This window comes from Puma concolor, chromosome A2 (genome assembly GCF_028749965.1).
Source record: "Puma concolor isolate L17-30 chromosome A2, mPumCon1.1.hap2, whole genome shotgun sequence".
NCBI lineage: Eukaryota > Metazoa > Chordata > Mammalia > Carnivora > Felidae > Puma > Puma concolor.
The window spans coordinates 16,107,577-16,135,187 of record NC_141668.1 but is presented as its reverse complement, the minus strand read 5'-3'; the positions used below and the strand labels follow the sequence as shown (position 1 = coordinate 16,135,187).

Sequence of the window (27,611 nt, the reverse complement as noted above, 5' to 3'; positions counted from 1 at the left end):
GAACAGAGAATTACAAAAACAACCACAAAACAACTAACAAAATGGCAATAAGTATGTACCTATCAATAATTACATCAAATGTAAATGGACTAAACACTTCAATCAAGAGATATAGGATGACAAAATGGATAAAAAAACAAGACCCATCTCCATGCTGCCTAGAAGAGACCCACTTCAGACCTAAAGCCACATGCAGATTGAAAGTGAAGAGTGAAAAATATTTATCACGCAAATGGAAGTGAAAAGAAAGCCAAGGTAACAATACTTATATTAAACAAAATAGGCTTGTTTATGTTTATTTTTTTATTATGAAATTCATTGTCAAATTGGTTTCCATACAACACCCAGTGCTCATCCCAACAGGTGCCCTCCTCAATGCCCATCACCCACATTCCCCTCCCTTGCACCCCCCGTCAACCCTCAGTTTATTCTTAGTATTTAAGAGTCTTTTATGGTTTGCCTCCCTCCCTTTTTCCCCCTTCCCCTCCCCCATGGTCTTCTGTTAAATTTCTCAGGATCCACATAAGAGTGAAAACATATGGTATCTGTCTTTATCTATATGACTTATTTCACTTAACATAACACTCTCCAGTTCCATCCACGTTGCTACAAAAGGCCATATTTCATTCGTTCTCATTGCCAAGTAGTATTCCATTGTGTATATAAACCACAATTCTTTATCCATTCATCAGTTGATGGACATTTAGGCTCTTTCCATAATGTGGCTATTGTTGAAATTGCTGCTATAAACATTGGGGTGCAAGTGCCCCTATGCATCAGCACTCCTATATCCCTAGGGGAAATTCCTGGCAGTGCTATTGCTGGGTCATAGGGTAGGTCTATTTTTAATTTTCTGAGGAACCTCCACACTGCTTTCCAGAGTGGCTGCACCAGTTTGCATTCCCACCAGCAGTGCAAGAGGGTTCCCGTTTCTCCACATCCTCTCCAGCATCTATAGTCTCCTGATTTGTTCATTTTGGCCACTCTGACTGGCGTGAGGTGATATTTCAGTGTGGTTTTGATTTGTATTTCCCTGATGAGGAGTTACGTTGAGCATCTTTTCAAGTGCCTGTTGGCCATCTGGATGTCTTCTTTAGAGAAGTGTCTATTCATGTCTTCTGCCCATTTCTTCATGGATTATTTGTTTTTTGGGCATGGAGTTTGGTGAGTTCTTTATAGATTTTGGATACTAGCCCTTTGTCCGATATGTCATTTGCAAATATCTTTTCCCATTCCGTCGGTTGCCTTTTAGTTTTACTGATTGTTTCCTTTGCAGTGCAGAAGATTTTTATGTTCATGAGGTCCCAATGAACTATTGGGGGTGTGTCAAGTAAGAAATTGCTGTGGCTGAGGTCAGAGAGGCTTTTTCCTGCTTTCTCCTCTAGGGTCTTGATGGTTTCTTGTCTCACGTTCAGGTCCTTTATCCATTTTGAGTTTATTTTTGTGAATGGTGTAAGAAAGTGCTCTACTTTCATTCTTCCACATGTTGCTGTCCAGTTCTCCCATCACCATTTGTTAAAGAGACTGTCTTTTTTCCATTGGATATTCTTTCCTGCTTTGTCAAAGATTAGTTGGCCATACGTTTGTGGGTCCACTTCTGGAGTCTCTATTCTATTACATTGGTCTGTGTGTCTGTTTTTGTGCCAATACCATGCTGTCTTGGTGATTACAGCTTTGTAGTAGAGGCTAAAGTCTGGGATTGTGATGCCTCCTGCCTTGGTCTTCTTCTTCAAAATTACTTTGGCTATTCAGAGTCTTTTGTGGTTCCATACAAATTTTAGGATTGCTTCTTTGAGCTTCGAGAAGAATGCTGGTGCAATTTTGATTGGGATGGCACTGAATGTGTAGATTGCTTTGGGTGGTATTGACATTTTAACAATATTTATTCTTCCAATCCATGAGCATGGAATGTTTTTCCATTTCTTTGTATCTTCTTCAATTTCCTTCATAAGCTTTCTATAGTTTTCAGCATACAGATCTTTTACATCTTTGGCTAGATTTATTCCTAGGTATTTCATGATTCTTGGTGCAATTGAGAATGGGATCAGTTTCTGTATTTGTCTTTCTGTTGCTTCATTACTAATGTATACAATGCAACTGATTTCTGTACATTGATTTTGTATCCTGCGACTTTGCTGAATTCATGTATCAGGTCTAGCAAACTTTTGGTGGAGTCTGTCGGGTTTTCCATGTATAATATCATGTCATCTGCAAAATGTGAAAGCTTGACTTCATCTTTGCCAATTTTGATGTCTTTGATTTCCTTTTGTTGTCTGATTGCTGATGCTAGAACTTCCAACACTATGTTAAACAACAGCGGTGAGAGTGGACATCCCTGCTGTGTTCCTGATCTCAGGGGGAAAGCTCTCAGTTTTTCCCCATTGAGGATGATGTTAGCTGTGGGCTTTTCATAAATGGCTTTTATGATGTTTAAGTATGTTCCTTCTATCCTGACTTTCTCCAGGGTTTTTATTAGGAAAGAATGCTGAATTTTGTCAAATGCTTTTTCTGCATTGATTGACAGGATCATATGGTTCTTTTCTTTCTTTTATTAATGTGATGTATCACGTTGATTGATTTGCGAATGTTGAACTAGCCCTGCAGCCCAGGAATGAATCCCACTTGATCATGGTGAATAATTCTTTTATATGCTGTTGAATTCAATTTGCTCATATCTTGTTGAGAAGTTTTGCATCAATATTCATCAGGGATATTGGCCTGTTGTTCTCTTTTTTTGCTGGGTCTCTGTCTGGTTTGGGAATCAAAGTAGTGCTGGCTTCATAGAATGAGCCTGGAAGTTTTCCTTCCCTTTCTATTTTTTGGAACAGCTTGAGAAGGATAGGTATTATCTCTGCTTTAAATGTCTGGTAGAATTCTCCAGGGAAGCCATCTGGTCCTGGACTCTCATTTGTCGGGAGATTTTTGATAACTGATTCAATTTCTTCTCTGGTTATGGGTCTGTTCAAATTTTCTATTTCTTCCTGTTTGAGTTTTGGAAGTGTGTGGGTGCTTAGGAATTTGTCCATTTCTTCCAGGTTGTCCAGTTTGTTGGCATATAATTTTTCATAGTATTCCCTGATAATTGCTTGTGTTTCTGAGGGACTGGTTGTAATAACTGCATTTCATTCATGATTTGATCTATTTGGGTCATCTCCCTTTTCTTTTTGAGAAGCCTGGCTAGAGGTTTATCAATTTTATTTATTTTTTCAAAAAACCAACTCATGGTTTCATTGATCTGCTCTACTGTTTTTTTAGATCCTCTATTGTTTATTTCTGCTCTGATCTCTATTATTTCTCTTCTTCTGCTGGGTTTGGGGTGCCTTTCCTGGTCTGCTTCTAGTTCCTTGTGGTGTGCTATTAGATTTTGTATTTGGGATTTTTCTTGTTTCTTGAGATAAGCCTGGATTGCAATGTATTCTCCTCTCAGGACTGCCTTCGCTGCATCCCAAAGCATTTGGATTGTTGTATTTTCATTTTCATTTGTTTCTACATATTTTTAAATTTCTTCCCTAATTGCCTGGTTGACCCATTCATTCTTTAATAGGGTGTTCATTAACCTCCATGCCTTTGGAGGTTTTCCAGACTTTTTCCTGTGGTTGATTTCAAGCTTCATAGCATTGTGGTCTGAAAGTGTGCATGGTATGATCTCAATTCTTGTATACTTATGAAGGGCTGTTTTGTGATCCAGTGTGTGATCTATCTTGGAGAATTTTCCATGTGCACTGGAGAAGAAAGCATATTCTGTTGCTTTGGGATGCAGAGTTCTAAATATATCTGTCAAGTCCGTCTGATCCAATGTCTCATTCAGGGCCCTTGTTTCTTTATTGACCGTGTGTCTAGATGATCTATCCATTGTTGTAAGTGGGGTATTAAAGTCCCCTGCAATTACCACACTCTTATCAATAAGGTTGCTTATGTTTGTGATAAATTGTTTTATATATTTGGGGCTGCAGCATTCGGTGCATAGACATTTATATTTGTTAGCTCTTCCTGATAGATAGACCCTTTAATTATTATATAATGCCCTTCTTCATCTCTTGTTACAGCCTTTAATTTAAAGTCTAGTTTGTCTGCTGTAAGTATGGCTACTCCAGCTTTCTTTTGACTTCCAGTAGCATGATTGATAGTTCTCCATCCCCTCACTTTCAATCTGAAGGTGTCCTCAGGTCTAAAATGGGTCTCTTGTAGACAGAAAATAGATGGGTCTTCTTTTTTTATCCATAATGATACCCTATGTCTTTTGGTTGGCGCATTTAGTCCATTTACATTCAGTGTTATTATTGAAAGATATGTATTTAGAGTCATTGTGATGGCCATAGGTTTCATGCTTGTCTCTAGTACTTTGTGGTCCTTGCAACATTTCACTCACAGAGTCCCCCTTAGGATCTCTTGTAGGGCTGGTTTAGTGGTGACGAATTCCCTCAGTTTTTGTTTGTTTGGGAAGACCTTTATCTCTCCTTCTATTCTGAATGACAGACTTGCTGGATAAAGGATTCTTGGATGCATATTTTTTCTGTTCATCACATTGAAGATTTCCTGCCATTCCTTTCTGGCCTGCCAAGTTTCAGTAGATAGGTCTGCTACTACCCTTATGTGTCTACCTGTGTAAGTTAGGGCCTGTTTATCCCTAGCTGCTTTCAGAATTCTCTCTTTATCCTTGTATTTTGCCAGTTTCACTATGATATGTCATGCAGAGGATAGATTCAAGTTACGTCTGAAGGGAGTTCTCTGTGCCTCTTGTATTTCAATGCCTGTTTCCTTCCCCAGATCAGGGAAGTTCTCAGCTATGATTTGTTGAAGTACACCTTCAGCCCCTTTGTCTCTCTCTTCTTCTTCTGGAATTCCTATGATACAGATATTGTCCCGTTTGACTGCATCACTTAGTTCTCTAATTCTCCCCTCATACTCCTGGATTTTTTTTTATCTCTCTTTTTCTCAGCTTCCTCTTTTTCCATAAGTTTATCTTCTAATTCACATATTCTCTCCTCTGCCTCCTCAATCTGTGCTATGGCCGCCTCCATTTTATTTTGCACCTCATTTATAGCATTTTTTAGTTCCTCATGACTATTTATTAGTCCCTTGATCTCTGTAGCAATAGATTCTCTGCTGTCCTCTATTCTTTTTTTCAAGCCCAACAATTACTTTTATGACTATTATTCTAAGTGCTTGTTCCGTTATATTGCTTAAATCGGTTTTGATCAATTTGCTAGCTGTCGCTACTTCCTGGAGTTTCTTTTGAGGAGAATTCTTCCGTTTCATCATTTTGGGTAGTCCCTGCGGTAGCTCCAAACTGCAGGGCACTTCCCCTGTGCTATCTGGAGAAACTTGTGTTGGTGGGTGGGGCCACAGTCAGACCCAATGTCTGCCCCCAGCCCACCGCTGGGGCCACAGTCAGACTGGTGTGTACCTTATCTTCCCCTCTCCCAGGGCCAGGACTCACTGGAGTGGTGTGGCCCCGTCTGGGCTGCTTGCACACTGCCAGGCTTGTGGTGCTGCTTCAATGGGATCTGGCCAAGGGCATATTAGACAGGGTGGATCTGCAAGGTGCACAGGGGTTAGAGGGGCAGACTTAGCTAGCTTTGCTGTCTGTGGTCCCCTGTGGGAGGGGCCCTGCAGCACCAGGAGGGAGGCAGGCCCATCAGAGGGATGGATCCACCGTGTTGGGCGTTTGCACGGTGCAAGCAAGTTTGGTGACAGGAACTCCATGCATGTTTATTTTTGAAAGAGAGTGTAAGCGAGGAAGGTGCAGGGTGGGGGAAGGAGGATCTGAAGCAGTCTCCATGCTGACAGCAGAGAGGCTGATGTGGGGCTCAAACTGATGAACCAGGAGATCATAACCTGAGCTGAAGTCTGACATTCAACTGACTGAGCCACCCAGACACCCCTCAAAATATACTTTTTTAAAAAGTGTATTTATTTATTTTAGGAGAGAGATAGAGAGCAGTGAGAGGAGGCATGGGACAAAGAGAGACAGAGGGCGAGAGAAGAAATCCCAAGCAGGCTCCACACTCTTAAGGCAGAGCCCAAGGTGGGGCTCAATCCCACAAACCATGAAATCATGACCTGAGGTGAATGCTGAACCAACTGAGCCACCCAGATGCCCCCAAAACACTGACTTTGGATGACACATTGGGCCAGATGGCTTTAACAAATATATTCAGGACATTCTTTTCTCAAACAGCAAAATCCACATTATTTTCAAGTACACATGGAACACTCTCCAGAACAGATCACCTGTTAGGCTAGAAAACAAGTGTTAACAAATTCAAAAACACTAAAGTTATAGCATACATCTTTTCCAACAATAAGGCTATAAAACTAGAAATAAGCCACAAGAAAAAAATCTGGAAGGAACACAAATACATGGAGGTTAATTAACAGGCTACTCAACAATGAATGGGGCAACCACGAAATCAAAGGGGAAATCAAAAAACACATGTAGACAAATTAAAATGAAAATGAAAAGACAAATGATCCAAGATCTTTGGGATGCAGCAAAAGCTGTTCTAAAAGAGAAGTTTAGGGGTGCCTGGGTGGCTCAGTCAGTTGAGCGTCTGACTTCGGCTCAGGTCATAATCTCACAGCTCATGAGTTCAAGCCTGCGTCCAGCTCTGTGCTACCAGCTCAGAGCCTGGAGTCAGCTTCAGATTCTGTGTCCCTTTCTCGCTCTGCCCCTCCCTTGCTCATGCTCTCTCTCTCTCTCTCTCTCAAGAATAAATAAAACATTAAAAAAAGAGAGAAGTTTATAGCAATACAGGCCTACATCAAAAAACAAGAAAACTATCAAGCAACCTAAACTTACACCTAAAGGAGCTAGACAAAGAACAAAAAACAAAACCGAAACTATTATAAGGAAGGAAATAATAAAGATTAGAGCAGAAATAAACAGAACAGAAACTTAAAAAACAAGAGAACAGATCAATGAAACCAGGAGCTGGTTCTCTGAAAGGATCAACAAAAATTGATAAACCTTTAGCTAGACTCATCAGAAAGGAAGGAGGGAAGGGAGGGAGGGAGGGAGGGAGGGAGGGAGGGAGGAAGGAAGGAGACTCAAAATCAGAAACAAAAAAGGAGAAATAATAACCAACAGCACCAAAATACAAAGAATTATAATAGTATAAAAGAGTATATGCCACCAAACTGAACAACCTAAAATAAACAGATAAATTCTTAGAAATATATAGCCTACCAAAACTGAAGCAGGAAGAAATATCAATGTTATCCATCACATCAGCAAGAGAAAGCATAAAAATCGTACAATCATTTCAATGGATACATTAAAAAATTTGACACAGTACAACATCCACTCATGATTTTAAAAACCCACAATGTAGGTTTAGAGGGAACACACCTCAACATAATAAAAGCTATATATGAAAAATCCACAGTTAACATCACATTCTATGGTGAAAAACTGAGAGCTTTCCCCCACCCCAAGATCAGGAACAAGACAAGGATGTAAACTCTTGACACTTTTATTCAACATATTACTGGAAGTCCTAGCCACAACAATCAGACAGCAAAAGGAAATAGATTGGATCTGAATTGGTGAGGAAGCAGTAAAACTTAAATGACCAGAAATGAGGAGAGGAGTTAAAATGGCAGAGAAGTACGGAGACTGGGATTTCCCTAGTCCCTCAAACACAGCTGTATTGAGGTCAGAACACTTGAAACACCCAGTAAATCAACCTGCAGAGTGGCAGAGGGATATCCACAGGTTGAGGGAGACAGCTTGGCGGGACAGAGGTGCGTGTATGGGAATTGGGGGAGATAAAACAATGTAGGCATTGAGGGGAGGGAACACCCTATGCGGAGAGACAAAGGAGAAAGACAGAGAGGCTGTGGTACTGGGATGTTGTGTTAGTACAAGAGAAAAACCTCTCCAGACCATGGACTGGGGAACAAGAAATATAGAGAGTGTCCATTTCTATTTGCAAACGGCCTCAGGAGCTGAAGATCGGAGTTTCCAAAAGGGACAACTTTCTCTGGACCTGAGTGGCAGTGTGCACGTGTCTCGGGGGGAGGGGGGCCAGCCTTGGGGGGCAGTAGTGATCTCAGGGCACACTGGGAGAGAACAGTCTCCTTCCTCGAATACTGTGGGAAGAGGGTTTATTGCCTCCCCCAAGGACAAAAGACCCTGCAGGCACCAGTCAGAGGCCTTTACAGGGCAGGGTGGAGGGGTGCTAAACTAGAATAGGGTCCACACAGTGCAGGACCCTTTAAGACGTTGGGTTTTGAATCCCAGCCAAGCACCTAGGAGGCGAGGGAGACTGTGGAGCAGGGCAAGCTGCCTGCCTGTGCTACCCTGTGAAGGCTGCTTGAACAGTGTGGTCTGGGACACCTAGTCAGGGGAAGGAAGATTGGGGTGTCACCATTTTTCTCCCCATCACCTACATGGTGGGGCTTCAGGGAGCAGCACACAGCCCCCAGTGGAGGCAGAACCCACTTACACCAAACCCCACCCCTCCTGGCAACTGCTTACCTACCTGAGTGGGACTGACACTGATAAAACCAGTCTCTCCTCTAGACCAGCACAGCCACTGGTCTAGGCACCAACAGACAACTGTCCTGTAGTTTTGTATGTTAGTCTGTTTCTCTCTCTCTCTCTCTCTCTCTCTCTCTCTCTCTCTCTCTCTTCCCTTCCCTTCTCTTCTCTTTTCTTCTTTTCTCTTCTCTCTTTTTTTTTCTTTCTACCTTGTTTTTTCTTTTGGAATCCGGCTCATGGCTTCTGATTTGATTTTTGGTCAATCCTTATTCTCTCTCTGTATATGTTTTTTCGGTTTTGTTTGTTTCATCAGGCATTTCTACTCTATTCTTTTACACCTTTTCTAGATCTCCTTTCTTTTCCTTTCTCTCTCTCTGGATTAACCTTATCATTTCTTTGATTCTCTGCTTGGTCTTTTTTTCTTCTTCTTCACCCCTTTCATTTTTCTCTTTGTATGGGATCAGGTTCCCAGCCCTTCCCTTTTTTCCAGGGTTACTTCAACGAACAAATCAAAGCACACCTGGTGGAAAGTCCCAACACTCCACCACGATGAGTAAGGAGGAGCTCAGCAGAGGACTGACTAGTGGGACAGAACAGCCAAATACACAACCACAGAGTGCACGCAGCACACTCCAGAAACATCTCCTGAAGTGCCGGGCCCTGGACAGTGTATGGCTCCTTTTTAATATAGTAGTACTTGCAGTGCAGGGCACATAACAAGCTATTAAAACACGTAAAAGACAGAAACCTAGCCAAAATGACAAAACAGAAGAATTCTCCTCAAAAGAAAATCCAGGAAGGAATGACAGCCAGAGAATTGCTCCAAACAGATATAAACAATATATCTGAACAAGAATTTACAAGAACAGTCATAAGTCTAATAGCTAAGCTTGAAAAAAAAAAAAGCGTATAAGACAGCAGAGAATCTATTTATGCAGATATCAAAGACTTAAGAAATGGTCACAGTGAATTAAGAAATGTTATAAATGGGATGCAAGCTAAACTAGACACAGGACAGTGAGGATGAAAGAAGCAGAGGAGAGAATAGGTGAAATAAAAGATAAAGTTATGGAAAATGACGAAGCTGAAAAAAAAGAGGGAAAGGAAATTATTAGAACACGAGGGGAGAATTAGAGACCTAAGTGATTCCATGACATGAAGTAATATCCATATTATACGAGTTCCAGAAGAAGAAGGTAGAACGGGCCAGAAAGCTTATTTGAACGAATTAGCTGAGAAATTCCCTCATCTGTAGAGGAAAACAGACATCCAAGTACAAGAGGCACAGAAAAATCCCTTAAGTCAACAAAAACAGGTCAACACCACAACATATCATAGTGAAACTAGCAAAATACAAAGATAAAGAGAGAATTCTGAAAGCAGTTAGGGACGAACAGGCTTTAACCTACAAGGGTTGACACATAAGGATGGTAGCATACCTGTCCACTGAAATTTGGCAGGCAAGCAGGGAGCGGCAGGACATATTCAATGGGCTGACTAGGAAAAATATGCAGCCAAGAATCCTTTATCCATCAAGGCTGTCATTCAGAATAGAAGGAGAGATAAAGGCTTTGCCTTCCCAGAAAAACAAAAACTGAAGGTGTTCATGACCACTAAACCAGCCCTGCAGAAGATCCTAAGGGGGACTTTGTGAGTGGAAAGCAACAAAGACTACAAAGGACCAGAGACATCACCACAAACATGAAACCTACAGATAAAACAATGACACTAAATCCTTATCTTTCAATAATCACTCTGAGTGTAAATGAACTAAATGCCCCAGTCAAAAGACACAGGGTATCAGAATAGATGGAAAAAAAAAAAAGATCCATCTATATACTGCCTACAAGAGACTCATTTTAGACCTGAGAACACCTGCAGATTGAAAGTGAGGGGATGGAGAACCATCTATCAGGTTACTGGATGGCACAAGAAAGCCAGAGTAGTCATACTTACATCAGACAAACTAGATTTTAAAACAAAGACTGTAACAAGAGATAAAGAAGTGTATTACATCATAATTAAGGGGTCTATCCATCAAGAAGAGCTAGCAATTATGTTTATGTCCCCAATGTGAAACACCCAAATATATAAATCAATTAATCACAAACATAAACACATGTATAGATAATAATACCATGATTGTAGGGGACTTTAACACTCCACTTATAACAATGGACAGATCATCTAGGCAGCAAATCAATAAGGAAACAACAGCGGTCAATGACACATTGGACCAGATGTTAATGACACATTAACAGATATATTCAGAACTTTTCATCCAAAAGCAGCAGAATACACACTTTTTGATTGCATATGCAACATTATCCAAAATAAATCACATACTGGGTCACAAAGCAGCCTTCAATAATTATAAAAGGATTGAGATCATACCATGCATATTTTCAGATTATAATGCTATGAAACTTGAAATCAACCACAAGAAAAAATTTGGAAAGCTCCCAAATACATGTAGGCTAAAGAACATCCTACTAAATAATTAACAGGTAAACCAGGAAATTAAAGAAGAAATTTTAAAATATATGGAAGCAAATTAAAATAAAAACACAATAGTCCAAACCCTTTGGGATGCAGCGGCAGTCCTAAGAGGAAAATACATTGCAATTCATGCCTATCTTAAGAAGCAAGAAAGGTCCCAAATACACAACCTAACCTTACACCTAAAGGAGCTAGAAAGGCAGCAGCAAAGAAAGCCCAAAGGAAGCAGAAGAAGGGAAATAATAAAGATGATAGCAGAAATAAACGATATAGAATCAAAAAAAAAAAAAAAAACAAAAAACAGTAGAACAGATCAATGAATCTACGAGCTGGGTTGTTTTTTTTTTTTTTTAAGAATAAACAAAATTGATGGGAATGCAAGCTGGTGCAGCCACTCTGGAAAACAGTATGGAGGTTCCTCAAAAAACTAACAATAGAACTACCCTACGACCCAGCAATTGCACTACTAGGCATTTATCCATGGGATACAGGTGTGCTGTTTCGAAGGGACACATGCACCCCGAAGTTTATAGCACCACTGTCTACAATAGCCAAAGTATGGCAAGAGCCCAAATGTCCATTGGTGGATGGATGAAGAAGATGTGGTATATATATGTACAAGAGAGTATTACTCAGCAATCAAAAAGAATGAAATCTTGCCATCTGCAACTACATGGATGGAACTGGAGGGTATTATGCTAAGTGAAATTAGTCAGACAAAAATCATATAACTTCATTCATATGAGGACTTTAAGAGAGACAACAGATGAACATAAGGGAAAGGAAACAAAAATAATATAAAAACAGGGAGGGGGACAAAACAGAAGAGACTCATAAATATGGAGAACATCAGAGGGTTACTAGAGGGGGCATGGGAGGGGAGATGGGCTAAATGGGTAAGGGGCACTAAGGAATCTACTCCTGAAATCATTGTTGCACTATATGCTAACTAACTTGGATGTAAATTTTAAAAAATAAAAAATGAAATTAAAAAAATAAACAAAATTGATAAACCCCTAGCCAGACTTCTCAAAAAGAAAAGAAAGAGGACCCAAATAGATAAAATCACATATAAAAGAGGACAGATCACAGCCAATACCACAGAAATACAAACAATTATTACAGAACACTATGAAAAATTATATGCCAGCAAACTGGACAATCTGGAAGAAATAGACAAATTCCTAGATATATACACACTACCAAAACTGAAAGAGAAGAAATAGAAAATTTGACCCATAAACAGCAAAGAAATTGAATTGATTATAAAAAAATCTCCCAACAAATAAGAGTCCTGGGCCAGATGGCTTCCGAGGGGAATTCTGCCATACAGTTAAAGCAGAGTTAATATCTATTCTTCTCAAGCTGTTCCAAAAAATAGAAACTGAAGGAAAGCTTCCAGACTCATTCTATGACATAGTCAGCATTACCTTGATTCCCAAACCAGACAAAAACCCCACTAAAGAGGAGAATTACAGGCCAATATCCCTGATGAACACGGATGCAAAAATTCTCAACAAGATACTAGCAAATCGAATTCAATGGTAAATTAAAAGAGTTATTTACCATGATCAAATGGGATTCATTCCTGGGCTGCAGGGCTGGTTCAATATTTGCAAATCAATCAATGTGATATGTCACATTAATAGAAGAAAGGATAAGAAACACATGATCCTGTCAACAGATGCAGAAGAAGCATTTGACAAAATATAGCATCCTTAATAAAAACCCTCAAGAAAGTCGGGAGAGAAGGAACATACCTTAACATTATAAAAGCCATATATGAAAGGCCCACAGCTAATATTCTCAGTGGGGAAAACTGAGAGCTTTCCCCCTAAGATGAGGAACATGACAGCGGTCCAGTCTCACCGTTGTTGTTTAACATAGTGTTGGAAGTGCTAGCCTCAGCAATCAGACAACAAAAGGAAATCAAAGGCATCCAAATTGGCAAAGAAGAAGTCAAACCTTCACTCTTCACAGATGACATGATACTCTACAAGGAAAACCCAAAAAACTCCACCAAAAAAATTGTTACAACTGATAGAAGAATTCAGCAAAGTTGCAGGATATAAAATCCATGTACAGAAATCGGTTGCATTTCTACACACCAATAACGAAGCCACAGAAAGAGAAATCAAGGAATCAATCCCATTTACAATTGCACCAAAACCCAGAAAATACCTAGGAATAAACATAACCGACAAGGTAAAAGATCTGTATGCCGAAAACTATAGAAAACTTATGAAAGAAATTGAAGAAGACACAAAAAAATGGAAAAACATTCCATGCTTATGGATTGGAAGAACAAACATTGTTAAAATGTCAGTATCACCCAAAGCAATCTACACATTCAATGCAATGCCATTAAAATAGCACCAGAATTCTTCTCAGAGAAAGAACAAAGAATTCTAAAATTTGTACAGAACCACCAAAGTCCCTGACTAGCCAAAGTAATGTTGAAAAAGAAACCAAAGCTGGAGGCATCACAATTCCAGACTTCAAGATGTATTACAGGGCACCTGGGTGGCTCAGTCGGTTGAGCGTCCGACTTCAGCTCAGGTCATGATCTCATAGGTCGTGAGTTCGAGCCCTGTGTTGGGCTCTGTGCTGCCAGCTCAGAGCCTGGAGCGTGCTTTGAATTCTGTGTCTTCCTCTCTCTCTGTCCCTAACACACTTGCATTCTGTCTGCCTCTCTCAAAAAATAAATAAACGTTAAAAAAAAATTTTTTTTAAGATGTATTACAAAGCTGTAATCAAGATAGTATGCTATTGGCACAAAAACAGACACTTAGATCAATGGAATCGAATAGAGAACCCAGAAATGGACCCACAAATATATGGCCAACTAATCATTGAGAAAGCAGGAAAGGGTATCCAATAGGAAAAAAAGACAGTCTCTTTAGCAAATGATGCTGGAAGAACTGGACAGTAACCATGCAGAAAAATGAAACTAGACCGCCTTCTCATACCATACACAAAAATAAATTCAAAATGGATGAAAGACCTAAATGTGAGGCAGGAAACCATCAAAATCCTACAGGAGAAAACAGGCAGTAACCTCTTTGACCTTGGCCACAGCAACTTCTTACTTGACACATCTCTGAAGGCAAGGGAAATAAAAGCAAAAATGAACTACTGAGACCTCATCAAGATAAAGAGCTTCTGCACAACAAAGGAAACGATCAACAAAACTAAAAGGCAACCAATGGAATGGGAGAAGATATTTGCAAATGACGTATCAGATAAAGGGTTAGTATACAAAATCTATAAAGAACTTATCAAATTCAACGCCCAAAAAACAAATAATCCAGTGAAGAAATGGGCAGAAGACATGAATAGACATTTCTCCAAAGGAGACATCCAAATGGCAAACAGACACGTGAAAAGTGTCATCACCAAGGAAACATCACTCATCACCAGGGAAATACAAATCAAAACCACATTGAGATACCACCTCACGCAGGTCAGACTGGCTAAAGTTAACAATTCAGAAAAACAACAGATGTTGGCGAGGATGTGGAAAAAGGGGAACCCTCTTGCACTGTTGGTGGGAATGCAAACTAAACTGGTTCAGCCACTCTGGAAAAGTGCGGAGGTTCCTCAAAAAATTAAAAATAGAATTACAACCGACAACCGAGAAATTGCACTACTTGGAATTTATCCAAAGGATACAGGAATGCTGATTTGAAGGTGCACATGCACCCCAATGTTTATAGCGGCACTATCAACAATAGCCAATTTATGGAAAGAGCCCAAATGTCCATCAACTGATGAATGGATTAAGAAAATGTGGTGTATATACATATATGTACACAATGGAATACTACTCGGTGGCCCTCTAGTGCAGAGGTTTCCAAACCACTTTCTGCAGGGGCCGCAGGTTATAGCGTATAGAGGAGCCTGAATACGTGGGACTTCTGCTCATACCCCTGAGGCCCATCACAAATATGTTTATAATCTCAATATACTGGGCCTCCTTAAGGTTTCACGGAGGGAACTGGATGGGGGGCAAATAACGCCCTAGTGGGATCATCTCTTGGATGGAGGTGGTAGAAATATTTCTAACGAAACATGAAAAAGGATCACCAAGACCCTAATCAGCAGCCTATAAAACCGATCAACAGCTATGTATTCCAAGGAATCCCAAGGAGACAGCCCTCCATGCAGTCTTAGGGAGCTCCTACTACCCAGAGTTGGTTTAGGGGGTATCATCCAAGATGGCAGACTAAGAAAACCCTCTATATTTCCTTCCCTATTGTGTAAGTTACCATGGGGTAAAGAGAGAAATCAACCAGGTTGAGATCAGCAACTGTTTACAGCTTTTGCGTAGCAAAGAGCAAGGGAAGCTATTGTTTTAGAGTCTGGGGACTCAGGTGGGACTCATGGACTTAAGCTCATTAAATTTACGGACAGGTAGAAAAGAGAGTTGCATCTATGTCTATAAAGAGCTATTTGCCATGTTCCTTTGAAGTACTCGGTCACCTCTAGACAGCCTTCCACCTCAGCCACGCTTTACCACCTGGGTCTCTTACAAATGGACTAAACAATAAACAAGTATTCTTCTTTGCTTCGCCTTTCTATTTATTTATCTCCCATATAAATTGTATTTATCAGACAATTTCATAACTAAACAAGGCAGGCAGGACACAATAGGGAGAGAAGCAGGTGATGTGGAGAGAGGGTGCCACCTAGGGACGAGCCTCTGGAACTCCAGTCTTATCATCTCCAGGTCCAGAACTCAGCCAGGTCAATACCCAACAGATATTGTGGGGGGCGGGGGGAGGGGGGGGGGAGAATTTATCTGAAAATATTTACAACAACTTAAAACATATGTGATCTCAGCAAGTTCCACTTACTCTTTTGTACTGATGTAGATAGAGAACGCAGAGAGTGATAATCTGAAACAGCACTCGTGTGGATTTCTAGACTTTGACGTGCCCTAGGAGGTCAATCTTCCCAAATCCCATTTGATTTAAACTGATAGTAAACTCTTCTTCGCTCCCTGAGTAAATCTGGGGCTCAGAAGCAGTTCAGACAAAAGGAGGAAATGGACTGAAATTGGTGTTTGGCAATGGGGAAAAATCACAAATAAATAGAAGCTGGCTTACTTGTATGTGTTTACAACTTCACTCAAACAATCTATGACATGATAGATGAACAGTGAAACCTCACAACTTTAAAATCTAGTAAAAACAACTTTCAATATTCATTAATAAACTAAAACTGTAGTAAAGTACTTTTATTTCCAACTAATGAAACAACCGTGTTCAGACTGTTGTAAGTCATTAGCTACCCGTAGACTTGGTGCACACACACGTGCATACACACACATACACGGAGGCACACACACACACACACACACACCCTGAGCAAAGTTTGCAAAATTTAAGATTTAAACATGCTTGCCCTTAGTAGAACATTATTCTAAAATAAGACCCCCCCCCCCATGGGAAAGGATGAAATATGGCCTTTTGCAGCAATGTGGATGGAACTGGAGAGTGTTATGCTAAGTGAAATAAGTCATACAAAGAAAGATACCATATGTTTTCACTCTCATGTGGATCCTGAGAAACTTAACAGAAGACCATGGGGGAGGATAAGGGGAAAAAAAAGTTAGAGAGGGAGGGAGGCAAACCATAAGAGACTCTTAAAAACTGAGAATAAACTGAGGGTTGATGGGGGGTGGGAGGGAGGGGGAAGTGGGTGATAGGCATTGAGGAGGGCACCTGTTGGGATGAGCACTGGGTGTTGTATGGAAACCAATATGACAATGAATTTCATATTTAAAAAATAAATAAAAATGAAATAAAATAAAATAAGACCCCAGGGAAATGTGGAGCTCTGTAGAAGGAAACATGCCATGGGGCAGGGTAGTTTCTTTAGGTCCTTCGGGTCTCAGGAAGCCCAGCAATCTGTCTAAAGCCCAGACTTCTATTTTCAAGGAGCCCACGTTCTTACCCACAGTGAGTGAATTTAAATGAACGGCTCTTACCAGGGATTTTTGATGATTGGCTCTAAGAATAAACGGCTTAATCAGAAGCATCCAAGGCACAGAAATCAAAGCCATGATAACGAAGAAACTTTGGACTTCTTGCTGTAAGATTAAAATGGTAAGATCCCGTCATTTTAAGGTGATCACACAACATACTTCATATGATAAAAATGGTAAACATGGATCATTTTAGTTGTACCTATTTTAAGAGATCTAAAGCATTTCAATGAATCCACTCACTTTTACATCTTGGAGTACTCCTATTTCGGACCAGTGGTGCCCTGTGTCAACCCAGGGTAGTCACTGGAAACCCACTCTCTTATTCTTTACCGAGTACCCCCTTGCTATCTACCCATACCATATGTGAACAAGTATTCATGAGGCACATAAGGGCAGCTTTATGTATCCCTTGCCCCATGGGAATAGCCCCTGGCCCTGCATGAAAAGTGTGACAGGCCCCATGACTTCACTGGTCACTCTGTTGTAGCCAGAAGTCCTTGGGTCACTTTAAGTCACAAGCATTTATCTCAATTAGTAATTTTATCTTTCCAGTGCTAGATAATTATCTGAGTTCTCTTTCTCTTTCAAAATAAAAAAACAAAGCTTCCTTACGCTCTACCCTGACCAGCACGCTCTCGCTGTGGGTGAGTCACCTGACGTGGGGCTCTGGGGTAGCCATGTTGAACTCTCCCCGGCTGTCTCCCTCACGGTTCCCTCTGGGATGAGGCACCCATAGTCTTTATGCTTCTGCTGAAACTCGGGAGTGATCCCCCCTTATCATCCTGCTACACGCTTCCTATCACGCCCTCGTGCCCCAGCCTCGCTTGTGATACACCTTCTAGTCACCAGTTTTGAAGAGTGACCTAGAGCTGTGAAAAGAACCAGGCAGCCCAGGGAGGCTTGGCCAGAGCTATTGGAAAGGAATGGACACTGGGTGCTTGGAGGAAGGAAAAACGTTCCTTGAGCCTTCCCTTTTCTTCAACTGTTCTGGCCAAGTTCTCACTGAATGCCAGGGGATGATTTTTAGCCCAGTTGTAACCAGATTTGCCCTGCTAACGGTGGGAACATCTTATCTGCCCAATCTTCTATGCTTCTCCACTCTGGAAGGCTCAGGAGAGGGAGGGAAGCCACAGAAACACACACTGTGCTTGCCAGCTCTGACTCCCTGCACACAAAGCTACCTCCCTGCAGTTTGTCCATCTTTATGTGAGGCTTTCCCACCTCGTGATGTACACAGCAACCAGATATTTATATTTATCTGTTGCTCTTGTCCTTTGATATCCAGACAGGGCACCAAGTCGGCCAGGGCAGTGTTGGGAAGGGGCTGAATTTATCAACTGACATCGTCTCTTCCAGCTGCATGACCCCAGAAGGACGTCATGGAAACCTGAAACTATGTCAGGATAATTCATCTTCATACTAGGGCGTAGGGAAACCAGCCAACTCCCAGTAAGGGTTTTGAATGGGAAAAAAAGCTGGAAAAGTCACTCACTGTGCAATGTTCAGTGTATATGCCAGACCAGGTGAGGACTTTAGTTTCTAGGGAAGGAGTTAGCACATGAAATAATTGATGAGTCTGAGTCCTTTGCCTCAAAGGGAAGACTTGTTTGGGAAATACAAGTAAACTTTCATTCGGACTCCAGCACTGAGTCAATGAACCTTCCAAATATATTTACTTAGTGCTTACAATCTATGGGTGGTTCATACAACCATTCATTGATGTATAACAAAATGTGCTACCACAGTAAAGTAGGGATACCTCAAAAGAGCTTTCAGAGGCACGTGTCTTCTTTCACTATCATCTAAAATCCTGCCTGATTTTTCAGGGTGCCTGGGTGGCTCAGTCGGTTAAGCGTCCGACTCGTGATCCTGGCTCAAGTCATGATCTTACCGTTCGAGAGATCGAGCCCCACGTCAGGCTGTGCGTTGACAGCACGGAACCTACTTGGAATTGTCTCTCCGTCTCTCTCTCTCTCTGCCCCTAGCTCACTCACGCGCGCTCTCTCTCTCTCAAAATAAATAAACTTTAAAAATTTAAAAAAAAAAAGTATTCCTTATTTTGCATAAAAAATGCCCTGTCACAAAGCATTTTCTCTTCTTACTGTTTGCTGCTCCCACAGAGGAGGGGGCCACACCTAGGAATCAAACTCATGAGGCCGTGCATGGGAGGAGCGGAGCATGTGTTTAATGCGGACATGCAGGGTGAGCAACCACGGGTAAGTTACACGAGCAACAGAGGGTCACCTGGCACTGGGCAAACAGCCATGGTACTTGCTACAGAGCAATCACAACTTATGTAAGCACAGCCTCCCTGAGCGAAAATCTACCTTCACACGGTATCATCACAGGGAGAGGCCAGAGGGAAACTATTTGCGTTAACCAAGAGTTACTCACTGAGTTGTTTTTATATCCAGCTCCCATGGAACATTTATGCTTTTTTAAAAAAAAAAACAAAAACAAAAATGTTAAGTCGACAATGAGGCTGAATTGCTAAGTTGATAATGAAGTGCCAGAAGTGGAAGAAATCAGAACGGCCGCACGGTCCAGGTGCTGGGAGGTACTGTCCCCGGAAGAAGAATCAAAAGAAAAAGAGAGCCAGAGAAAGAGAAGTCATCTCTAACTAGCCATGGAAGCTCTGAGCAGGAAGAGCAGGGATTTGGACTCTAGTTTTCCAGGGGCCCCCTGCCCATGTCAACAGAGGGACTCCTCTTCTGGTCTCTTGCCAGTTTCTTTCTCGTACATCTCAGCTTATGTTTAGAATCAAAGATGATGACATTTTAAGGTGCTATGCAGACCATGTGCGGTTTCAGGCCAATCCATCCGAAGGACTTGTTTTTTTTTTTTTCCTTTCTTCATAGACGACGCACAAGCCAATTTTCAACTGCACAGCGATACCCACATCGGGCCTCACCCCAACAGGAGCAGGCAGAGCAGCAGCGGCATACCGTCCCCAGCACCTGTGCACTCATCCAAGTCTAATAAACACCTTCGGAAATTGAAAGGACCTAACAACCCCGGCAGGGTGCTAACCTGGCGCAGTCTTGCAAATGACTACACTCTGCAACACTTGGGAGCATGAGACAGATGTGACACCCCCCCGCCCCACCCCGCCCCAGCGCATAACAGAAGGAAACGCCACAGATACCTGATGTCTGTACAGGGGTGCATTGGAAGGGTCGTCATAGTTAAACAGAAACATGTTGATGAAGTGGATGAGGATGCTTGGGGCGTGCCAGGACATGTGCACATCAAAGTGGCACCACTTGAAAATGATCATGAAGACCAAGTATCCAAACAGACACAGGATGAAAATCATCTCAGGAATAAACTGCAGAACGATGTTGAGAGTTCTTCCGAAGTATCTGGGGGTGGGAAACACACCCATTATTCTCCCCAAAGCACGAAATGTTCTTTTTCTTCCCCCCCACACCGCATCCACTCTCCTGTCAAGCAGCAGTTATGCATGGATGGAGAAGAAGAGAAAGGAAGGATTCAAGAGAGCCAGAGTCTGGAAGGTAGCGTCGGAAGCAAAGGGCATGCCTGTAGGGAGAGCTGGGGATCCGGCCACAGTTTCACCTGCACATCTAGCTTATACGAACACATTCAAGGGCACAAAGAGTGTGCCCTTGAGGAGTGACTAGGAAGCGCTTCTTCTAAGACAGGGGTCGGCAAGCTAAGGTTCACGGGCCAAACTGAGCCCGTCACCTGTTTTTAAACAGCCCAAAGTTAAATAAAAATAGGTTTTATATTTTTAAACGGTTGGCCAAAAAATCAGAAGAAGGAGAAGACTTGTTTATGACACATGAAAATTTTACGTAATTCAAATTTCAGGGTTCACTGATAAAGTTTTATCAGAACACAGTCACATTCCATTTACAAATTGTCTATGGCAGCTTTCATGCTACAATGCCAGGACTGAGTAGTTGTGACAAAGGCCATCGAGCCTGCAAAGCTTAAAATATCTACCCTCTGGCCCTTTACAGAGAAAGTTTGCCAACTCCTGCTCTAAGATACAGAGAGAGGCTCAGAAGGCTGAGTTGGGGGCCACCAAGTTAAAATGTCAGAAAGGGCCCCAGGCCCATTGCTAATTCTAAGAGTTATCTGAGGGAAAGGGGAGATCCCGCAACAAAACATGACTACTAGACAGAGGCCTGCCTGACATGCAGTGATACCAATGATAATCTGCTCCAGAAAATACATTCTGGGATTACCTCCCATTTAACCCCACGGCCCTTTCAGGTAAGCAGGAGTACCAGGGGTCCCTAGTCACTGGTCGTGACTAGTTTGCTCACTAAATAGATCTTATTTTTCAAGCAGAACTGTACTTCTGTGAGCTTTCAGGTCGGCGGTCACCATGGGACTGGCTCTGGCCAGTGGGAACGGAAGGGGTATGTGTCACTTTGGGGTGGAAGCTTAAGAATCAATGTGTAATTGACCAGTTTCCATGTTTTCGTACATTTATATCCTTAGAGAATAGGTTTGAGACGTTTAGAGAGGCAGGTCGATAGAAGGAAAGGAAAGATAAGACAACATTAACAGTCCAAGTGAGAGAGAAGGTGCAGCCATTTGGAAGACACTACATCAGGATTCTAGGACTCTGAGGGCACGGTGGCCCAAATGCACTTATGTCTCCACTTGCCCACTGGTGGGAGCTAATCCTGGATATAGCGGTGACCCCAAGTCTTTCAGGTTGAGGGGACAGAAGATGCTACGGGCTTGCCAGTCTCTTTCTGAACCCTCAAATATGCCTGAGGCGAAAGGTCACTCATATTTCAGTGACCCAGCTCGGGAGAGACAGAGGTCCCACTTCCGCCAAACCTGCCCGTCCTGGCTCAAGCCAAGAGACACGGCGAAGGGCTCCCTGTGGCAAGGAAGAAACCCTCACACAAGGAGACGCAGGACCAATGTAGCGGCTCAGTCACCGCTCATCAATGACGCGGTCAGATCAACGGGCAGAAAGTTCATCGTGAAACTCACACATGATTGAAAAGGCTGAGAACAACACCGAAAACCATCTGGACAATTCCCAGGATAACTGACATCTTCATCTTGTAGGAGTTCAAAAACGTTAGTTTGTTTGAAGCCAAGTTCCAAATCTGGATGGGAGACATGACAAGGAATACGTGAGATCAGAGTCGAGAAGTTCTCCCGGCATCGGGGGAAATAGCAGGACTCCTCCTGAGGAAGTCACTCTGGGGACCATCCATATTTTCACATTCTGATCCAGTTCAATGCGGACATTTTAGGTTCAGGAAAGGAAGGGGACCAAACCCCTTTTAAATGCGATTCTAATGACAAGTTTGGCAGAATTATTAGTGCCATTAGGAAGATATTACGTGGCTAGAAGAAAAAAAATCCTACACGATTTCTCCTCTGTTCTAAGGGAAAAGACATTCTGAAACATCATGGAGAGATCTCAAACTGGCCTCACTTCCACTTGGTAGTGATGTAGAGCTCTGGTACATGAATTTTTCCAATCCCTTCTTGAGAATACCACCTTTGACTTGGCATTTCTAAAATGCTTCACGTCACAAAGCATTTTCCAGGGCCCATCGCAAGAAACCACACTTAGAGTCAATATTTGTTAGCGCTATGGGCAAGACATGCTCCCTGCCTTCCACACAGTCCCTGGTTTTTTGTTTTTTTTTTTAATTTAATTTTTTTGAATGTTTATTTATTTTTGACAGGGAGAGAGACAGAGCATGAGTGGGGGCAGGGGCAGAGAGAGAGGGAGACACAGCATCAGAAGCGGGCTCCAGGCTCTGAGCTGTCAGCACAGAGCCCGACATGGGGCTCGAATTCATAAACCGTGAGATCATGACCTGAGCCAAAGCCGGACGCTCAACCGACTGAGCCAGGCAGGTGCCCCTATGCAGTCCCTGTTTTAACAGAACTGCCAGGCTTGAAAAGTGAGGGGCACATGTCCCGGCCTTCCCACCAAGACTGACACACAGAGCAAGCACTCAGAGTGGCTAGGGGGCTGGGTAGGGTCCCATGCTAGTTAATGGCCCCACTCACTGGCATTCTTCTTCCCCAAAGACATCTCCAACATCCCCATGGTCTCCACTCCCACCCCTATGTAAATGGTTCAGTCTTTGCTCTTACCTCTCAGCCCTCTTCAACTTTAGACACATCCCAAACTGCCTGCTAGATATGTCTTAAGGGTGGGGCACCTGGGTGGCTCAGGTGCTTAAGCATCCTACTTCGGCTCAGCTCATGATCTCATGGTTCGTGGGTTCGAGCCCTGTGTTGGGCTCTGTGCCGAAAGCTCAGAGCCTGGAACCTGCTTCCGATTCTGCGTCTCCCTCTCCCTCTCTGCCCCTCCTCCACTTGGGCACTCAAACACCCGCTCACTCTCTCTCTAAAATAAATAAATGTAAAAATTTTTTAAAAAGATTATACATATGTCTTAAGGGTTTGCTATACCACATCTCAAAGGTAACAAAGCCACATCTTCCCACCTAACATGACTTCCTCCTCCAAACTACTTTGCTTTGGGTAAGAGCTCGAAGCTCTGCTAGGCACGGCCTCAATGCAAAGTCACCCTGCACCCACCCCAGGCACACAAGCAGGCAGGAACCACACCTCACCGACACGTCCTTTACAATGTCCTGAGCAGCTGCCAGCTGGACCATCACTAAGGGGGCTGCTGGCAAGGTAGGCAAAGGGTCTCCAGTAACAGGTGCCCAGACACCAGAGACGTCTCCTCTCCCTTCGCCATCTGCCTTGGCATTTAAGCTGCACCAGGCTTGCCCTGTACCCTCTGCTCTTCCCTTTGCCCTCCTGCTTGGCCAGCCCTACGGGATCACCGAACATGGTTAGGGCAGGGTCCCCAGCACGGTTTAGGCCCAGTCAAATCTGATGAACTATAAATTAAGTACCAGGCACAAACTAAGCTCTTTAAATGTACTATCTCATTTAAGTCTAACAACCCTACGAGACGGATGTAAATATTCGCATTTTACAGAGAAGGGAAATTTATCTCAATCTCAGGGCAATTAAGTTCTCTACACACCTAGGAAGAAATAATACTATAGCAAATAGGTTATTTGACCTACTTATTTTCCAGACTCTGTTCCAGGTGTTTGACACATAAAAATCATTTAATCTTCTGAGCAACCCAGTGAGTTAGGGCTGCTGTTATATCCATTTTGCAGATGAGGAAACAGAGACACAGAGGTATTAACTTGCTCAAAACCACATAGTGAGGAAATAGAAAAGGCAAGATTTATACACAGCTATCTGAGACAAAAGCATAGGCTTTTAACCATTGTGTTACGTTCATTTATTTAAAAATACATACACTTTTTCTTTTTCTTTTTTTTGGTGAGAGAGAGAGACAGGGGGAAAGGGAGAGAGAGAAAACCAAGCAGGCTCCGTGCTGTCAGCACAGAGCCCCACACAGGGCTCAGATCATGACCTGAATCAAAATCAAGGGTCTGACGCTCAACCAACTGAGCCACGTAGGAGCCCCTCTACAAACACTTTTAGAAAGACCTGTCAGCTCTGATAACCAAATATCTTATGATTTGATTCACAAAAAAGGCTGCACATGGTCAATAAATGCTGCTGTAGAAATTTACATTATGTAAAAATCCAACCGTTCATTGATATATATAGGGTCTAATACAGGCACAGTAACGTTCTGTTAAAGGGGGTATCTCTGGGGAACAGAATTGCCAGAACATCAGAGATAGGGAAGGAGACTCTTTCTTTTCTAGTTTATACTATTTTGTGGATTTTTAATCTCATATAACTCTTAGTTTTTCACAAAAAGACCAGGAATGTTCAAAAACATAAATGTTACTAGGGAAAAAGTTAATTCTTCTTAATATCGCACTTCTCCTCTACCCCTCACATTTTTCCTTTCTTCTCTATCGGGAAGATGATAAAATTGCCACAGTAGATACTCTGGCTCCGTGGGTTCTGGGCTACGATGGCCTTTGAGGAGCAGAACCGGGCAGACAGGATATACTGATGATTCAGGGGTGGGCTGGGAAGGTGAAAAGAGGACAGTGGCAGCAAAGACATTCAAAGCAAAGGAAGGTCAACCAGACCCTCTGTCTGTCCTCCTCCGCAGCCCGCGTGCTAATCATGAAATTCCTCGGACCACAGAAAAAGCCTTTCAAGCAACAAAAATATCAACTTGCGTTTGTTTTCAGCACTTTGCGGCTTACAGCTCAACTTTCAAGGACTTTACCTCGTGTGATAAAATTTAGAATACGAGTGTCCCTGAGTGGCCAAGTATAAACAAATCCCGGGTGATGTCTTCTGCCTTTGTAAGGGAGGGGAGACAGGCAAGCAATGGGAGGACTCCGGCTAGCCGAAGAGGAGACAACCCATAAGATCCGAGAGTACAGTTTTAGGGCCCGTACTGTTTACTCTCAAATGGCAGCAACTAAAACTAAGGTCTCAGGATCTCTCCCACAAAAAGAGCTTAGAAGAAACATTTATTGACAACATTTGCCAAGTTTCCGTCTAGCTCGGTCAAGCTCATTTGGAGCACAAGGCTGCCACCTAGTGGCAGTTATGTGTTGGGCCATCACGTATAAGCCAATAGGCATGTGAGCCTTCTGGAAATCCCTTTAGATCTGAAAGGCTGTGCAAGGAAGCACCTTTGTTTCGCTTGGCTCAAATCCAGTTGAGATAGATATAACGAACACAAAAGTTAACTCGTACCATTTAAAAAAAAAAAAAAAAACTTGTGTCAATTCTAGGCGGTAAAATTAAGCAAAGCTAAGAGCAAATCCATACTTTGCTAGGATAAGGGAGATGTTACTCACTACAAGAAAATGCCAAGGTAAGGAACTTGATCCGTATGCTAATAACTTCTCTAACATGCATACTTTCCAGGCAACCAAGGGCCTTTTAAAGAAGCAATCATTAACCACCAGGGGTATAAATTATTGGAGAAGGAAGCAGATGTTTGAGCAACTATATGGAAAATGACCCAGGGGCTAGGTAAAGGGTACAGGTAGGACATTTACTTGAGTCCTACACAGTGCCACAAAACCTCCAGTATATGTAATTCTAGCTCAGTGTGTAAGTTTGTTGATTTCAAAGGTTCTGGCACTTTCCTCCCCTCTACATAGAGATCTCCTCAGCAAGACATTGTACGTAATAAATATCTAACCCAAGAAGACATTATTACCGGATCAATCCCAAATGGGTATGGATTTCCAGAGTACACTCCTGGAATGGCTGGGTCCAGCTGTAAATATGGATTTGTTTCCATTACATGTGCACTAGAGAGGGGAAAAGGAAAAATAAAAACAAAACCAATGATTAACCAGAGGTAGAAAAAAAACACTATAGTGCCGTTGGTCATGAACTTGTAAGCCAATCAAAGCCTCACTGTTGGTGCAACTCATCATTTGGCTCATTCAATCATTCCATGCATGGGTACTGAATACCTACTATGTGCGAAGTATTGTCCTAGGTGCTGAGACTATGCACATTACCATCTGGCCCCAAGACGCTCACAGTCTGAGTCTCCAAAGGCTCTCAGCCTGGTGGAGTATTGTAAAGAAAAGCAGTTATACTACGTCAGAAAAAAAGTCGGTCAGGGATGAAGGAGCATATAAGAAAGAAATCTCAGCCTGGGGACAAGCCTGGGAAATCATCCCTGCGTACACATGGGCTCATCTGGAGGTATAATTTGGCTCTCACCCACAGACCCTAATCTTCATGAAACTCAGCTCTCAAAAGTTGCAGTCCATTGAATGTCTTTATTTATTCTTTTTGCTCAGATAAGTTTTTTAAATCTTCTTAGTTTTTATTTTATGTGCAACAAAGAAATTTTAGAACAGAAAATTTCAAAACTACACAATAGTAGAGAGCATAATATATTAAACTTCCATATAGCTACCCATTTCCCAGTTGTCAATACATGGCCAGTCTTTTCCATCTGACCCTCTACCCAGTGCTGCCTCCCACCAAATGAATCATTTCCGATTAACAGACCGCTACTTTTATCCACACATATTTTAGTATGTATTTTAAATGATACAGACTTAAGGAAAATTAACACAGTCTAGTATCATACCTTAAAAATTACGAGCAATCACTTAAAATCATCAAACATGCAATCATTGCTCAAATTTTCCCAAATTACTCATAACTTTTTAACTGTCGGTTTGTTTAAATCATTGAATGTCTTTAAATCAGTGTCCCAGTTTTGCCCAGAAGCATGAACGTCAGTGGGTAGGAATTTCTTACTATCTCTGCAAGCCCCAAGGGGATGAGAATATTAGGGGTGTTTGTTTGTTTGTTTGTTTGTTTGTTTAACAGAGCACACATCTATAGAAGGGCCAAGAAGGAATACTGAAATGATGAAGAAAAGAGTGCTGGCAACTTTGGTTGGCTACCTAGAAATATACTCCCTCCCTCCTACAACTGAGGTGCTCGAAGGTGTTAGGGAGCAACAGGGGGGATCAGGAAGCCTGATCTCAATGACCAGACCCTCAGGACACAGTGGGAACAGATGGCCTCACTGGCCGTCTCAGACTCAGACCCTAATGCATGCCTCAGTGCATACGGTTACACTGAACTAGAAGAGGTTTGTTTGTGTGTGGACAAAGCCGCTCCCGATAAGAGGGAACCGGCACCCACAGCTAAGGCATGATCTCTGCTGTT

General features: G+C 42.3%; 1 protein-coding gene across 4 annotated transcripts in view; it reads right to left on the bottom strand.

Moving 5' to 3' along the window:
* The window catches only part of ATP6V0A4 (ATPase H+ transporting V0 subunit a4), a 95,832-nt gene that overhangs the window by 13,469 nt on the left and 54,752 nt on the right, over positions 1-27,611 (bottom strand). For all 4 annotated transcript variants that reach the window (XM_086689043.1, XM_086689041.1, XM_086689051.1 and 1 more), the window contains 4 exons: positions 26,128-26,221; positions 21,954-22,072; positions 20,122-20,338; positions 16,977-17,078 (listed from right to left, as the gene is read on the bottom strand). In XM_086689043.1, the coding sequence (XP_086545169.1) occupies positions 16,977-17,078; positions 20,122-20,338; positions 21,954-22,072; positions 26,128-26,221 (532 nt within the window). The remainder of the gene's footprint in view (positions 1-16,976; positions 17,079-20,121; positions 20,339-21,953; positions 22,073-26,127; positions 26,222-27,611) is intronic.